This window comes from Artemia franciscana, chromosome 1 (genome assembly GCF_032884065.1).
Source record: "Artemia franciscana chromosome 1, ASM3288406v1, whole genome shotgun sequence".
Classification (NCBI taxonomy): Eukaryota; Metazoa; Arthropoda; class Branchiopoda; order Anostraca; family Artemiidae; genus Artemia; species Artemia franciscana.
In genome coordinates, this window is record NC_088863.1 from 60,559,897 (window position 1) to 60,577,527 (window position 17,631).

Genomic DNA, 17,631 nt, shown 5'->3' on the forward strand with positions numbered 1-17,631 from the left:
TTACATAGTAATAAGGATACATAAGGATACATAGTAAGGATACGTAGGATACATAGGATACATTGTAACACACACACTGACAAATATAATTTTGATTGTTTATCGATTATGTATATAGATTTGGATGTAATGAACCAAAGATGGTAATATTTTAGGTCTCTCTTAATATGAAGGTGCAAGTCCTCTCTAATAGGAAGAACTACGTAAATTTTGCCATTATAATATTTGTTTTTGGAACGCAAATACTAGGCCTAATAAATAAGTAGTCACAAGTAATGATAACTGTCTTCTGGAATGCAAACTAGGTAATCTACGCGATTTTATTCACGTTCAGGTGCTATGCATTCCATTTATGACAATCAAACAGTTCGTGGTAACGAACTTTAAATAAGGAGCTACTCGGCCAAATATTAACCGAAACTCGAAATAAAATGGAATTTTGATAACAACATATACAGCAAAACTATTGACTTTTTATTCTGATTCAAAGTATATAAAATTCTTTATGTTTATTTTTATCCATCTAAAGCTATGAGCCTGAGAAAATTTGTCATATTTCCAAAAAAATGGGGAAATCCACCCCCAAAATTCAAGCGATTTTAATTAAAATCAAATTTAGCATATCAGAGAACCCCACTGCAAACCCTTTCATCTCCTATTTTAAAAAAGTGTGAAATTTTGTATTTTGTCTGAAGATAGATCACTGATTGTTTCCTTTAATTGTTTTTGTTTTCCTTGTGGTGATCTTATCAAACCAATGGTCCTAGAAGATCGACAGAGAGCTCATTTGAACGGGAACTGCTCACCTCCCCCAAACTCTTGTTTTCCCAAACACACTCGATCAAAATTATGAGATAGCTATTTTGTTCAGCCTAGTTGAAAGGTTCGATAGCTATGCCTCTGATGATAACATGATCTCCAGGCCCCTAGGAAAGGGCTATAACTTATGTAATTTTTCCATTGTTTAGATATAGTATTCATTATTGGGAAACAGATAGAATCTTTCGGGGAGAAATTTGCTGCAGGGGGAGTATTTTTCACGAGAAGAATTTTCCTGGACCTGAGGTATAACGTAGGAGGATTGAAATTTCTTTGTATGATTTGAAAACCGGTCAAATTAAATAAAAAAAGCAACTTTTTTCATTTCATAGTAAGGAGCTATATTGAAACTTAAAAACGAACAGAAATTATTCTGTATATGAGGGGGTTGCCCCATCTTCAATACCTCGCTCGAGTTTTCACTAAAAGTTTGATTTTTTGCCAAAATTTTTGTAGAAACGACAAGTGAAACACAAGGACTATTGAATGTGAATGAGAAGTATTATTAATGATTTTCAAGGCTTAGCGTAAAGAGTGAAGTATTGAGGAGGGGAGAGTACTCCTCATATACGGAAGTTTTCTCTTAGTTTTAAGTTTCAATGTTGCTCCTTACTTTCGTTACAGCAAAGACCACATTGTCTTTCCATCATACGAAAAACAATACTAGTGATCTCAGAACAAAAACTGAAAATTAGGGAATAGTTGCATAACTTATGAGGGCTTGAGGCGTATATCATTTGGTCGGTCTGTTATCCCTCGAGCCCAGGCAAGTGTCCGATTGGCTATCACCATGTCGTCAGCAAAATTATGTTGTCAAATTTTGTTGGCAACAAAAGTATTATAGCCTATTAACTCAAGTTCCCCTAAGTATGTGCTTGTATTACTGATTATTTTGAGTTTGTTTAATTTTATTTCAAAAGTAATTTCGATTTTTTTTTTTTTTAATCAACAGAATTAATAAAGTCCAAGGCATTTTCTCTAAACTCCGCCGCCATTTCTGTTACTGACAGGATAACGTTATGAAGATAAAAAATTGTATCTGATCTGCTATCCGTTAGATCTGTTCTCTTCTATGCAGTTGGGACTTGGCCACTGAAGACACCTCATCCCGATGAAATGGAAGTCGTTGACCAGCTGCTGTTCACGGAAAATTCTGAGGGGATTCTCCGACAGGATCGCTTTGTGTTCGCTTGGCCATGTCCTGAAAAGACCCAATGACCGAATCATCAAGCAAGTGCTTCTAGCTGCTTCTTCTCCAGATTGGCGCAGACATCCTGGTAGTCAATTGAAGAATTGGTGGGCAACTGTCAAGAACGATCTCGATACCAGTGTGGATTTTAAAAGTCTGAAAGAAAGGGGGAACGCTGCCAGCTCCGGTTTTCTGAAAAGCTGGCACACGATTGAGACAAATGGGAGTCGACTCACTAATCCTTTTAGTCTGAATAATCTTCAGCTGTTTCTCTGACTGATTTAGCAATGTTGTACCAAAATAATGTTCTAACTTGTTTGCAGTTCAAGAAAGACTTACAAAGCAAATTGCGGAATCTGTTGTCGAGGCTGTCAATCCACGAGGAGTCGGAGTTATCATCGAAGCTTCGTAAGTGTTTATTTTCAGTTTCGTTAATGGTACTTTAGTGTTTATTTTGTTTGTGATCCACTGAAAACTAGGTTTTGAATTGCGTTCTGTTTTGTTATAATTTAAAAAACAATTTAAAAAATAAAATTAAATAATTTAAAATATATTTTTTTAATAAAGTTTTGTTATTAATAAAATAATTGTAGTTATGCCAGAATCTCTGAATTTATGGTAACTGTGAGACGTAAAAAAGATACCCCTTCTCCTTTTAATCACTATAAGTGTATGATAAGTCGAAATGACGATCAATTTCTGAGACCTATTTAAGCCACTCTCGGCTAAAAATTGCCATGGCTTTGATGCAAAACAACGACTTGCACTTGCTAGCTCTAGATTTTGAAGACTGGCCAACTTCTGGAAAAACAACAATTCAACAACCTCAGACTTTAACTTTTCCACAGCCTAGTCATCCGCATAGCCATGTATAGATGCTCAACATGTGCACTGAAAATCGAATACAAAACAAAATTCTAACATTCAAGATTAAATGCTTCTGTCATGTTGCAAGAATCAAATACAGTTGTTGCACCCCTCATTTGAATCGCTCGTGGCTGCAGTCCATTGAAAAATTCTTTAAAAAGCTAAGAAGCAACAACTGTACTGATTGTGTAGTAGTAGAAAAATGGTCGGCCATGTCAAGCGAATGAAGCAAGCTTTCTCCTGAAGATTGGCTTTTATTTTTCTCTCAATGGCCTTTGGTCAGGAGGAAGACTACGAAAGCAGATCTTTGATTGCCCAAGATAGCCCAGCTGTCACTCACTGCACCAGATAGAGCGATATACCAGCCCTCTTGTTAAAGGGGAGTTGATAAAAGTTGTGGGCCCAGGACACTTTGCGAGAATGGCTGGGATCAAAGTAAGCACGTAAGTAATTCTTTAACTACGACGGGCTTCTTGCAATACTTCTTGTATCGCCGTTAATCATAAGTAAAAACTTAAATGTTGTTGGATCGTTAAAACATACTTTTTTAGTTTGTCTTTGGAGTGTTTCCCCTTTTAGTTCGCTACTAGGGTTGTAATTTTTTTCGTTGCTTAATTTGTTTTACATTCGTTTAGTACAATAAATTCATTCACTGACTGATTATATTATTAACAGTTAACCAATTTTTTATTAATTAAATGTAAACGAAAATACAAGCAAAAGTGGTTTGAAGCACATTAAAGTTACTGGACTATGCTAGAAGCATGATTTTTTTTTTTTTTTTTTTTTTTTTTTTTTTTCTTGGTCCAACACTTGCTGTCTAGAAATTCCGGTACATGATTACTGGTTTCATTGATTATGCATTTGCGTGGGTGTCAGAATTATGGTAAATTGAAGGTTGTCTTATGTTTTGGACAGGTTTATAGGAGACAAATACAATTCTGTAATTGAACGCTAGGTTTATTTTAAGGGAAAGAAAAAATAACGAAGTGAGTTGCGCACGTTTGGCCTCCCTTTAATTCGCGGAATCTTCTTAATTAGCATTGTCTAGTTAGTCTGGGACCTTTATCTGGTCATTTGTATCCCTCAGATGACTATTTTATCAGATTTTAAACTTTGGCCCTCGAAATAGGCTAAAAGGAACTTGGACCCAGGAAAAATGCTTAGAGTCTTTGGCTCATAAAGATACTTGGAGCTTTGGTGTTTCCGAAGTCCCTAGAGCATTAGTTTGTTAGAAATTAGATGTGATACTATCTAATCGGCAATTGTGAATAAAGAAATATCTTGACTAATGAAACTCTGCTATTGTATATAAAGCTTGCTTGGTAGCGCTGCCGAAAATTTTCACTTCTGCCATATTGTTGTATAAATTATATATCGGACCAAACGAGATATTTTTCCGTTCACGGGAAAAAATAACCAGGATGCATCGGTTTTTAGCGTTTTCAAAGTACGGTAAGTCTCAAAAAATTCAAAGATGTCAAAAAATTGTTATTAGACGCGTCAGTTTCCAATTCTACTTGAAAATTTATTAGTGAAATATCGTAAGAAAAAGTAATGACCTTAGTATCAGTGCTAAAAATACTTTGATTTTCATTTGATTCCAATTCAAACTGGTCTTAGTATTAAAATTTTCGGTTTTATTTTCTTTTTTTTTTTTCTTTTTTTTATCCCTCTCTTTTCGTTTTCCAGTCACATGTGTATGGTGATGAGAGGTGTTCAGAAGATCAATAGCAAAACAATTACTTCTTCAATGCTGGGCGAGTTCAGATCAGATTCAAAAACACGAGAAGAATTTCTGACATTCGTTCGGGGAAAATGATGTGATTCTAGTCAAATTGCTAAGATTTGGTTTACCTTCTCTAATAACTTCAGAGATGTAAACAACATTTCCTTAATGTCGTTAAGTTTTTTTCATTATCTTTTAGTGTTGAAAATATTTTTATTTAGAGTATTTTTGTGACTTTATATTGTTTGACAAGTTATTAAATTTTGTGACAGATTCTAATCTATTTTGTGTTTTCCTGTTGAAGAAATTCTGAACGTAGAAGATTTTTCTACGTATTTTTTCTAGTATTTTTTACCGATCCTAGCGGATGTTCAAGTGGATTCCACATATTCCTTCTGGTTCATTAAATGAGAAAAAAAAATCTTTTTCAACTGAAAGAAAGGAGTAAAGCGAAGACTTAAACGAACTGAAATTACTCCACATATAAGGGGGATTGTCCCCTCCTCAATCTCTTGTTCTTCAAGCTAAATGTTTTTAGTACTTTCAAAAATGCTTCTGATTCTAATTAAAAACCCCTTGTATTTCATGAGTTTTACTTAAAAAATTGGAACAAAAAGTCAAACTTTAGCGCAAAGAACGGGTTATTGAAGAGAGGGTATTCCGCATCATATACGGAATAATTTCTGTTCATTTTATGTTTTAATGTTACTCCTTACTTTCAGTTGAAAAACTTGTTATTTTATTTAATTCCTGATCATGTTCCAAATAATGCTGGAAACCTGCCTCCTCCTCCAGGAAATATCCGACCATTTAAGCTCCCCAGTAAACTCCCTCCCCCCAGTCCTGCACAATACAATCCTTGCTGAAAATTTCTCTTGAAAAATTTCTTGTGGACTATTCCGCCTGAAAACTTTTCCTTAGCATACTTTAATTTGAAAAAAAAAGATTTTTCTTTTATTTTATTTCTGATCGTTTTGTATATAGTGCCGACTCCCCCCCCCCCACCCACCCAATGGAAATTTTCTTCCATGTAAATCCCCCCATAGAGAATTTCTCCCTTGGAAAATCCTCCTGTGGGAAAAGCCCTCAGGCAATTCCAATCCATTTCCCCCGTAACATCTCCACGTGCAAAATTGGGTCGCCAAAGAGAAAGTCAGACAAATAAAAGAATTCGTATAGTAATTCTGGTAAATTTTCCCTGTGTAAAATTCCTCCTGGACAATTCACCTCTGGAGCTTCCCTCGCCACGGAAAATTCTCCCCGTGGAAAATGTCCCCTGCTTCCCCGAAAAATGTATGTACTCTTGCCAATAAGAAATTCTATATGTAAATAGTGGGCAAATATCATACTTCAGAGCCCCTTTGGAAGGGTTAAAGCCCCAAAGGGGCTTTGGAAGGTTGTGTTATCTCCAAAGGCATATATGTCAACTATACTAAATAAATGGGCTATACCAAGATTTCGATCGGACTCAAAATATTTTTGGGGGAAAAGGCGTGGGAGGGGGGCTAGTTGCCCTCCACTCTTTTTGTTCACTTAAGAAAGGCATTATAGCTTTTAATTTCCGCTTGTATCAACCCTTTCCTTATTTCCTGGACCATTTGCTCGATACTATCACCCCTGGGAAAAACATAAATAAATCCACAAACATTCGGGGTTTTTCTTCTGGCAAAAAAAAAAATACAAAATTCAACATTTATGCAGATGGGATTTTAAAGCTTCTCCAGCAGTTTTCTCTGATTTATTGAATCTGATGACGAAATTTTCATTAAGATTTCTTGTCTTTTTAGGGGTGTTTCCCCCCATTATCGAAAATCAGACAAATATTCTCTGGCTTGCAGCTTTCGATAGATAATATTAGATTTAATGAATCTTATATGTTTTGAATAACCATGAAAAGCCAATTCTTTTGATGCATCTGTTGTTGTCAAAAATTCCGGTTTTTAGAGTTTCGGTTACTAATGGGCCGAGTCACTCCTTTCTTACAGTTCCTTACCACAAACTGTTTGATCAACAGTCGTAAACAATTTACAACCGAGCCTGGTTTGAGCTGAGCACATTTCATCTCTTTTTGATCCAATCCTTGCATCCTATGAGATCATTATTGCAGAGCTTGACAGTATTTGCAACTGTGCCACTTGTCTGCTCATTTTTTTTTGTTGTTTTACCTCCTTGTTAGCTTAGAACGTTATTATAGTCTATTGGGTGGTTGGTGGGCGCATTCCTTTCTTAAATAATGTGTCTAATGTCCTTCAGGTCTGATAGGACCATCTTACTGCCTTTACGCCTCCTTTCATGCCCACCTAAGACAGGTAGAGATGGCAAGTCAATTATTTATGTATTATAAAGAGATGACAACTCAATTATTTATGATCTACCCTCATGAAAAAAAGCTTTTAATTTTTTTGTCTATGGCGATAGACGTTTGCTAAGGTGTCGAAATGAGGGCTTAAACCAACAAAACACAAAACTTAAACCAATGGAAAAATGTAAAATAGAAATTTTGCCCCGCCCCCGAGACAACTTTTCTGGACAAAATAGAAAACTTATTTAATGTTTTTTTTTCGTGCATAACTCAAAAAATTAGAACTCAATTTTAAAAGAAAATAGTTATTCAGTATACATATATTATTTAAAATATCGTAAACAAATATCAAATTGAAGGTAAAGTCATCCTTTGACATTCTTTATTTTATTTTTGAATTATTTGCTTATGATGAATCAAATTAGTTTAAATGACAACCCTGATAATTTTTTTGATTTTGAAGTTAGTTTAGTTAGTTTAATGGGAGACAGTAACAACGGCAATCAAAGGGGTAAAATTAACCTTGACTGGGCTGCCCACTTAATTGGACAATCAGTCTTGGCTTTTTTCTACAATTGGCCATGACTTTGACTTTTCCCACAACTATTCCCTTTTATTTAAATTCCTTGTCAAAGACAGGAAAGTTGCGCTTAGCGTAATATTGTTTAATTAGTTAGCATAGAAAATTACATAAATAATGTGAAAACCACATAAGAATTAAGCTTCTGTTTACAAACTGGAAAAGTAGAATCTATTTAGCACAGAAACGTTATAGTCGTACAACAAGTAAGTATATACAGCCTATAATTGGAACAAAAATCCATCAAACTAAAGAATAGTTTTTTGTTGATTCTGTCAGATTTCAAGAAATTTTATGCTAAGCAGTGTTTCTTCCAAAATTAATAAGAAAAAGAGACTATTTCTCAAGATTATGGAGTAAAGTTATGATTACTATTTTATTGTCATTCAATTATCTTTGATAAACTATTACAGAAGCATTATCACCCTTGTTACTTCCTTATTATTATCATTCTTATTAATATTACTATTATTATCATCATTATTATGCTACTATTATTCTTCAGAAATTATGATAGTAAAATAAGTATTTTTTTCCCCTCTATGATGCAGAATATACCTGGTAAACAAATAACTTATAGTCAGAATTTCAGTTACAGCAAGTATTTGTACTAAATTCGTAAAACCAAATCAATTCTCATTAAATATTTTATACACACGTAAAAGATACTGGTGGAAACTTAGTTAAATGATCTTGTAGAACTTTTGGGAAAAAAGCCAGTAGTTTGAACCTTTCGCCCATTTGGTCCCTTTCTGTTAACATTCGATAGCCAGAGATGAGATCCTTTGACACCTCTGCTGAAGAATTTTGTAGCAATCGCTGAAAAAGAAAAACTATCATGTCTTTTTTGGTGGAAATAGGAGGTTAACAGAAATCACTTACTTACTCTTGCTGAGATTTTCAATATTCTAATCTAAAGCGAAGTGACTCTCTTCTCCTTTTTATTGACCAAGTGACTAGAATGGGCGCTATTTAAGGCTGTTTCAGTAACAATAGGGGAAGGAGGCTTCAAATTTTAACTTTATCTCCCATCTGCCGAAGCATAAAGTAGGAATGAACCCCTTCCAAAATTCAATGGCTAAAAATATTTTAAAGATTACTTTTTTTAGTTTCCCTCAAGCAATATCTGACCAAAATATCGGAAACGGCACTGGCACTGCTGATAATACTTGGTGACCAGGAATAATGACTACTAAAGTAAAGAAAATTTACAAATTAATATTTTCATGTAATTAGATAAATTGTAAAATAAGATATATGTCAACCAGAAAGCAATAAAAATCAATCAGTGATTCAATCATAAATCCCCACAAAGGCGCCATGGGCTGTAAAGTAGGAGCTCATGAAATAAAACATTTAAACACAGAAAGAAAAAAAAAACACTTCATGGAAAATACACCCAATATATAGAAATGAAAAATAATAGGATAAATAAATAAAAATTATCTCCAACAGACATCGGGTGTTACACGTAATTTTCAGTTAAATGCAATATCTGCCTCATAAAGAGGTTGACCCGTCAAATTCATACGTCAATTTCTTCACGTGAAGGTTTAACAGATGCATAGAAATATAGGTGAAGGACTGGCAGCATGCCAGGTAGTTTTATTTGACTCGCTCTTCTTTTAGCTTTAATTGTATATTGTATTTGGCAGACTTGAGGCTTTTTTTTTCTTTTTCTTTTTTTATTTACCAAAAGAATAACTAAAGAGCAACCAAAACATGATAGTATTTATATCCTGATTTTATTTGACCTTCAACATAGTGAGCAGATTTTATACTAAAGCTTTCGCGAAATTGTTCAAAATATAAGGCATTGAAGGAATTTCATAATTTTCCTCTGAAATAATTTATCATGATGCTACACTAAATTGCTTATTTGAATTGCAAAGTGGATAAATAAATCAAAATTATAACTGTTTGATAAATCAAATGTTGAAAAGGAGGATGGAGGTCTCCTCTTGGGAGCGAAATTTGTGACACCAATAAAATATTACTTTAAAAAATTTTTTCAAAATTTTCGCACAGAAGTTCCCCATGGGATTTGTCCGAAGCTAAATTACATCTTTATTTCGGGTCCATAAAATAGTTAAACTAGCACAAGACCTTTACCCCTTTTTCCCCAAAACCTGCACATGTCAAAACTTCTCTTGGGAAAATCGACAAGCAGCTTTGATGGAATAACCTTATCAGAGAAGAGTTCCAATGATATCCAGTGCCCATTCAAACTCAATTATATTTCTCTTTCCTATGCATCTACTCCTTCAGATAAATAAGGGTGAGTCTACGTATTTGTCTCTGTTAAGCTCTCATTCTATTTTGATCATTAACATTTAACTGTTAAATTTTTAAAATTCTTTTTGAATCAGTTTCAAACAGTTCGTGGTAACGAACTGTAGTAAGGAGCGACCCGGCAAACTCTAAAAAATGGAATTTGATACCAATAGCTACGTCAAAAGAGTCGCATTTTAATACTGACTTTAAATATATAAAATCAATCAAGTTTGGTCTTACCCATCAAAAGTTACGAGCCTGAGAAATTTTGCCTTATTTTAGAAAATAGGGGGAAGCATCCCCTGAAAGTCATATAATCTTAACGAAAATCTCACCATCAGATTCAGCGTATGAGAGAACCCTATGGTAAAAGTTTCATCATACAAAAGTTCCTATCTACAAAAATGTGGAATTTTTCATTTTTTGCCAGAAGGAAGATCACAGATGCATTTTTATTTGTTTGTTTGTTGTTTTTTTCCCCCTGGGGTGATCGTATCGATCCAGTGGTCCTAGAATCTCGCGAGAGGGCTCATTCTAACGGAAATGAAAAGTTCTAGTGCCCTTTTACTCTAAAAAATGGATTTTGATGCCAATAGCTACATCAGAAGAATCGCATTTTAATGCTGATTTTAAATATATAAGTTTAATCAAGTTTAGTCTTACCCATCAAAAGTTACGAGCCTGAAAAAATTTGCGTTATTTTAGAAAATAGGGGGAAACACCCCCTAAAAGTCATAGAATCTTAACGCCCTCAAATTACACCATCAGATTCAGCATATTAGAGAACCCTACTGTAGAAGTTTCAAGCTCCTATCTACAAAAATGTGGAATTTTGTATTTTTTGCCAGAAGGCTGATCACGGATGCGTGTTTATTTGTTTGCTTTTTTTTCTTTGTTTTTTTCCCCAGGGGTAATCGTATCGACCCAGTTGTCCTAGTATCTTGCGAGGGGGCTTATTCTAACGGAAACGAAAAGTTCTAGTGCCCTTTTTAAGTGACCAAAAAAATTGGAGGGCACCTAGGCCCCCTCCCACGCTAATTATTTTTCCAAAGTCAACGGATCAAAATTCTGAGATAGCCATTTTATTCAGCGTAGTCAAAAAACCTTATAACTATGTCTTTGGGGATGACTTACTCCCCCACAGTCCCCGTGGGAGGGGCTACAAGTTACGAACTTTGACCAGTGCTTACATATAGTAATGGTTATTGGGAAGTGTACAGGCGTTTTCAGGAGGATTTTTGGTTGGGGGGAGGAGTTGAGAAGAGGGGGATATACTGGGGGAACTTTCCATCGAGGAATTTGTCATGGGGGAAGAAAATTTCCATGAAGGGAGCGCAGGATTTACTAGCATTATTAAAAAAAACAATGAAAAAATAAATATGAAAAAGTTTTTTCAGCTGGAAGTTAGGCGCAGCATTAAAACTTAAAACGAACAGAAATTACTACCCATATGAGGGGTTCACCTCCTAATAATTCCTCGCTCTTTACGCTAAAGTATTTTTAGTAATGTCAACTATTTATTCTACGGCTTTCGTGATTCAGGGGTCATTCTTAATGAATTGGGACAAAATTTAAGATTTAGCGTAAAGAGAGAGGTATTGACGAGGGGGCGAACCCTCTCGTATATTTAATAAAAACATGAGAATAAAAAGTTCTTTACGTAAGCTAATTTATAAGTTACGTATATCTTTTACTAATAAAAAGATTAGTAAAAAAATAAAGTTCTAGTTGCCTTTTTAATTAACCAAAAAATTGGAGGGAAACTATGCCTCCTCCCCCACTCTTATTTCTTAAAGTCATTCGATCAAAATTATGAGAAAGCCATTTAGCCAAAAAAAAAATATAAATATGCAAATTTCGTTTTAATTATTCCTCTACGGAGAGCCAAAATGAAAACATGCATTGATTCAAAAACGTTCAGAAATTTAATAAAAAAAACAAGTTTTTTCAACTGAAAGTAAGGAGCGACATTAAAACTTAAACGAACAGAAATTACTTCGTATATGAAGGGGGCTGCTTCCTCATCAACACCCCGCTCTTTACGCTAAAGTTTTTTACTGTTTTAAAAAGAAGAGTTGAGAGAAAGAATCAAACTTTAGCGCAAGGAGCGGGGTGTCGAGGAGGAAAAGCTCCCTTTATATACGAAGTAATTTCTGTTCGTTCTAAGTTTTAATGTCGCTCCTTACTTTCAGTTGAAAAAACTTGTTTTTTTTATTTAATCTTAATAAGAAATGTATTTCAATAGTATAGCTCAATTATATTTCTCTTTCTTAGGAATCTACTCCTTCCGATAAATAAGGGCGAGTCTACGTATTTATCTCTGTTAAATTCTTTTTGAACAGTTTCTTAATAAAAATCCAATGAATTGATCTGTTCTAAACTACAGACCTCAATTGAAAATTGAATCATGTATAAGCCAAGTCGAACACATCCTATTTTAATTAAATCGAGATTTCGCTACTATAGCGCTTGGCTGGCAAAAACTAGGAATTAAGTCAAAAACGAAAAATCGTTTCACCGATGAACACTAATGTTTGAAGCCGAATGGGCTTACCTGTACTCAAATGCGTACACAGAAAAAAAGTCTCAATAAAATTTTCTATGGATTAGCTATAAGAAGAAAACCCGCAAAAGAAAATTTCTTTACTGTTTCCTTTGTTTCCTGTTGAAGTTGATTGCGTTGGCATCTGAGTACCTCCTTTCCTTGCCAATGTGCATTAGCATGTACAACCCTGTCTTTTGGACTTTACTTTGAGAAATCATGACAGGTCACCCCTTTCTGCCACCCGGCGTACATCTCGGAGTGCCGTGTGAGCCGTATACTTCCACCATTCGTGGTACATTTCTGCCACGTTCCGAAAGGTCCCACTAACGCTTGGCACGCATCACCTGGTGTACGTTATTTCTAAAACTCGGTGAGCCCCTAATAACTCCTAAAATTCAGATTAAGTTTACAAGAGTATTTGAAGAATTGCTTCAAGGTTTTAGTTGCTGTTTTTAGTGTTGACAGTTTTATAGCGAAATCATTACTTTGAAACAATATAAATAATAGAAAAAAAAATCACCTGGGTGGCTAAGAACAGTCTAAGAAATCATACTGCGTTTTTCAGTATATTACAAATAATTTGGGCTACCGTAATATTATGGCAGACATGTCATTGTGCCTAATAAAGATATTCAAATGGCCAAAACCCATGTAAGCTGGTTGTGCCTCTGTATTGAGCCGTGCTTGATAAATTATCGTCACCCAAGGGTTCCTTTTTGTTTATTTGTACCTTACTTGGTTTGTAGTATTTTTTACAGTTTGTTTACTTTTCTATTAGTAGCAATACGCTCAACTATAGGATGTTACATTATCTTGTTCAATACTTACGCCTGAAAATCACACCATACCCAGGCTTTAGCTAAATTATGGATATCGTTCAGGTTTATGTCTATTTTCCTCCAGTGGTTCAGCTAGAGGGGGGAGGGGTGTATACTAGTTGCCGGTTCCAATACCTGCTAGGGTGCCATTTAAATAATACATATTTACGGCATATTTTACTAAGGATAAGCCAGCTTGCGTTACTAAGGTGTAGGGGGCAAAGACTTGCTTTCGAACGCTGAATAGTTTACCTACGCCTCTGTTTTTCCGTGATTCTACACAATTATATAAGGGCACGCCTTCAGTAAGGGGCGGGTGTGCTCTGGCATCAATAAAAAGAGCACCTCTTTCCATTTTAGAATTCTTTTCCTGCTATTAAATAAGTTTGAGTATTTTAGTTTTTTTCTGTTCAGTTTTTGCCTCATATTAAATTTTCTTTCGTATCTTACAAGACAATTCTAAAATTAGAGAATTGCTGTACCATTTGAATTTGAAAATTTTCAAGAATGCATGAGAGATAACTATGTAAGCAAGCGTTTTGCATAACCATAAATTTTTCAAATAACTGTCAACATTCGTCAATTTGTTGATGCAAGGAAATCTTTGAATTATGATACGTTCAGCGTAAGGAGTTGACACGAAACCAATAAAGGTTATATGAAGAAAAATAAACACCGACAGAAGCGTTTCTTTTGTATAGAATTGGTGCCCTCCTAATATCAGCACGCCCGAGGGCAAATCTTTTACCTTCTTTAATAATCTTCACTTGCTTTGATGAAGCTTTATGAGGATACTTAGTAGTCTTATTTTTTAAACATCCTTAAATAATCAGCTCTGTCGATAAAGATTAATCTACATTGATTGGGCTAATATTACTTGGTAAGCCTCTTCGACGACAGGCTAAAGGCAAAATATGCGCTACCTATGCTTGTTTTTGACACAGGAGAAAAAAGTCTAATTAGTGCTTTACTAAAACCAAATTATATTAAAAATAATTTTCTTTTGTACTTATTACAACGTAGAAAATAAACATAAGAGTTACAGTAAAATTAAATTTTGAGCTGATTATCTTTCAACGATTAAAATTATTATATGTCAAATAGTCACTTAAAGTTTATTAATGCTTTCCTAGACTGTTTAAGACAAATATAGTTTCACTACAAAAAAGAGTTTGGATACTGTCCCCTTCCCTAACTGTAAAAGTCTAAAGCATACTGCGTCAGTGACGCTTCACAGAAAACGAGTTATATTACAAATATTTTCTTTTCTAGTTATTACAGCATTGAAAATGAAATTAGAAATTATAGCGAAATAAAATCTTGAACTGATGAGCTGTCAAAAATGAATATCACTATATATTAAATATTCAGTTTGATATTATTAGTTCTTTCCAAGACTGTTTAATACACATATAGTTTTGAGTAAAGTGCCAATGATGCAGTAGGGTTTAGACTTCTAGTTAGAGAAGGAGGTGGTATCCAAACTCTTGTTTATAGTGACTTTTGTTCGTTTTAAGCTTGATTTGCATATTCAATTTAAGTTTTTCAAGTTTTAAGATTTATTTATTTATATCAGTACCTGTTGTAATTTTTTTTTTTTACTATCATTGATTATTAAATTTATGTTAGTTTTGAGTTTCATTTATGCTTCAATAGCAAAAGATTTTTGTTGGTTTTAAGCTTGATTTTCATATTCAATTTAAGTTTTACTCGTTTTAAGATTTATTTATTCATTTATAACAGTAGCTGTTGTTTGTATTTTTTCTAGGATTGTGAATTTAATTTCTGTTCGTTTTGGGTTTCATTTACTCTTTAATAGTAATTTCCGGTCATGTTGAGTTTGAGTTATTGTTAGCTTTTATTTCTTCTGATCTTAATTTTAAAATGGCCGTTACTTTTCTTTGGAGAACTTCTTTTTAGGAATTTTTTTTAATTACTTTTTATTAAACAATCTCAGCTTCAGGCGTTGGGAGTATCTCTGACATTTTCCAAACTTGCTTCAGTCTTCTAAAATCGCTACTTGCTTGGCCGATCCTGGTCCTTTGACCGTGATCGCATTCCCTAGTGAATTGCAAAGCTTTGGTGGGTTGATATTTCTTAAAAGTATTATTGGTACGCCTATTTTTAGTTGTAGCAGGTGTGGTGGACACCCTGAACGATCTATGGAATTTAAAAATTCAGATGGATAATTAACCGCTTCATTTGGTTCCGAAATACAAATTAACTGCGTAAAACTTGCGAATATACAACATTCTTCGCTGTCCAATTCTCGCTGCATATAAATAGATTGTCAGGTTTACCGACCCTCGAACATGCAACGTACAATTGTCCATGGGAAAAACAATCAGTATTAAGATCAATACCACATTTTTCTAATGATTGACCTTGAGCTTTGTTAATGGTGATTGCAAATGCTAATCGAATTGGGAATTGCAATCTTTTAAATTGAAAAGGCAGATCTGTTGGAATCATGGGAATGCGAGGAATAAGAACAGCCTCACCCTCAAAAGGCCCTGTCAGGATTGTGGCCTCTATTAGGTTTTCCATTGTTTTTTTTACGGCAAGTCGAGTGCCATTGCAAAGCTTTGGTGGGTTTATATTTCTTAAAAGTATTATTGGTACGCCTATTTTTAGTTGTAGCACGTGTGGTGGAAACCCTGAAAGATCTATGGAATTTAAAAATTCAGATGGATAATTAACCGCTTCATTTGGTTCCAAAACTGTGTCGACTGACTTGTAAAGGACTGCCTGGTCTTGAATCTTGGTCAAAACAATATTGTTGATTTCGTGGACGTCTATATTTTTGGGTGCGAGAATCGCTCTTTCACTTAGCCATTTATTATTTTTATAATTTTTTAGAATATTCGGAAATACTTTTTCAATCAATTCATTTTTGGACGTCACTAAATTACAGAAATCAGCAGGTAGTTGTATACGTCCTGAAATTGAGTCTACTGGGAGCTTTCCGTTTCCCATTGCCAGCAATTGATCTGAAAATGTTTGACCAGAGTCATCGTTTTGCAATCGGACACGCATATTTGTAGTTAATTTTAATGTTTTTACGTGTGCCCATAAATTAGAATTTTTCAGGCAAGCATTCATTTCGTCTGCAGGAGTTGATCTAGGTATTATAGGTATTGTTTGCCTGAAATCTCCCGCAAGCAATATTAAGGTGCTGCCAAAGGGTTTCGACTTCCCTCGCAAATCTTTCAAGCATTGATCCAGAGCCTCGAGCGATTTTTTGTGTGCCATTGTGCACTCATCCCAAATAATAAGTTTGCATTGCTGCAATACTTTACCCATCCCAGATGATTTGGAAATATTGCACGTGGGAGTTTCTGTAGAATGCAAGTTCAGAGGCAATTTCAAAGCGGAATGAGCAGTTCTTCCACCAGGCAGCAATGTTGCGGCTATTCCGACGTATTTACATATGTATTTGATTGCCTTTACGGAGTTACAGTATTCAACGTTTATGTGTGCATTAAATGTTTTTGATAATAAAGGGGAATATGGAACAACCCACTGGTTATCTACTTCGATGGTGGTACCGTTACGCTTCTTTATTATTGCTGTTTTACCGCCATCTTCAGTAGATCTTCTTCTATATTGTGGGTAACCATCATTGCCAGTAATTGTTTTGGGTACTAAAAGTCGAGGATATTGCTTTGTGCACCTTCCTTTGGCCATGCATGGTGAATTTTCGTTCAGTGCACCGCAAGGTCCATGTATCATATTTTTTACAATAATATCATGTAACCCCTTATCGACATTTTTATCAGGTATTTCAGCGGAAATCACATCATCAATTTCGTTTGAAGTAATTTTTTTATGTAGCCAGATTAGTATATGTGCGTGTGGCAAACCTCGTTTTTGCCATTCCACTGAGTACATCCAGCATCGCACTGACCCAAACACTTCATGTTTTACAAGGTAGTTTATCAGTGATTTCAACTTTTGCCGGAAGACACGTGCCGTAATGTCATGCCTATGAACCGCCGATTGTCCTTGAAGTAAAAGCTGCAGTATCTCGTCCCAAGATTGATTACATGTAAATGTAATAAATAAATCCGGATGACCATAGAGACGAACATACGCAATAGCATCTTGAGCATATTCATGCATATGACGGGGACTGCCAGCATATGACGAAGGTAAAATTGTTAATCTTCCAACGTTTGTGGTATTACCGTCATTTATAACTGCATCTCGCAAATGAATGTATTGTTCAGAGCGGAGCTTGGTCTGATTCAGGCGGATATATAGCAAACGTTCTGATTCAATTTTAGCATACATATCCACGACAAATTGGTGAAACAATTCACGGCATTTTAAAATATAATTTTCTTCATCCTGCCGAATCATTAGTCTATAGGAATAATAATGCATTGCACTGCATTTCTCATTCATTTCTTTGTTAGTGGCTGGATTCATCAATTTAATATTAAAGTGACAGCCGTCGGCTCCATCCCAAAAAATGATAGGATATTGTAGGGCATCGTAGCATCGAT

At 34.8% G+C, this 17,631-nt stretch overlaps 2 protein-coding genes across 9 annotated transcripts in view; one reads left to right on the forward strand and one right to left on the reverse strand.

The window, feature by feature from the left end:
- Positions 1–4,877, forward strand: part of LOC136032166 (GTP cyclohydrolase 1-like) — a 75,114-nt gene extending 70,237 nt beyond the window's left edge. For all 7 annotated transcript variants that reach the window (XM_065712365.1, XM_065712407.1, XM_065712357.1 and 4 more), the window contains 2 exons: positions 2,332–2,416; positions 4,568–4,877. In XM_065712365.1, coding sequence (XP_065568437.1) covers positions 2,332–2,416; positions 4,568–4,697 — 215 coding nt within the window. In that variant the 3' untranslated portion in view covers positions 4,698–4,877. The remainder of the gene's footprint in view (positions 1–2,331; positions 2,417–4,567) is intronic.
- Positions 4,878–8,072: 3,195 nt separating this feature from the next.
- LOC136032239 (protein arginine methyltransferase NDUFAF7, mitochondrial-like) overlaps positions 8,073–17,631 on the reverse strand; it is a 95,513-nt gene continuing 85,954 nt past the window's right edge. For both annotated transcript variants that reach the window (XM_065712481.1, XM_065712475.1), the window contains exon 8: positions 8,073–8,305. In XM_065712481.1, coding sequence (XP_065568553.1) covers positions 8,135–8,305 — 171 coding nt within the window. In that variant the 3' untranslated portion in view covers positions 8,073–8,134. The remainder of the gene's footprint in view (positions 8,306–17,631) is intronic.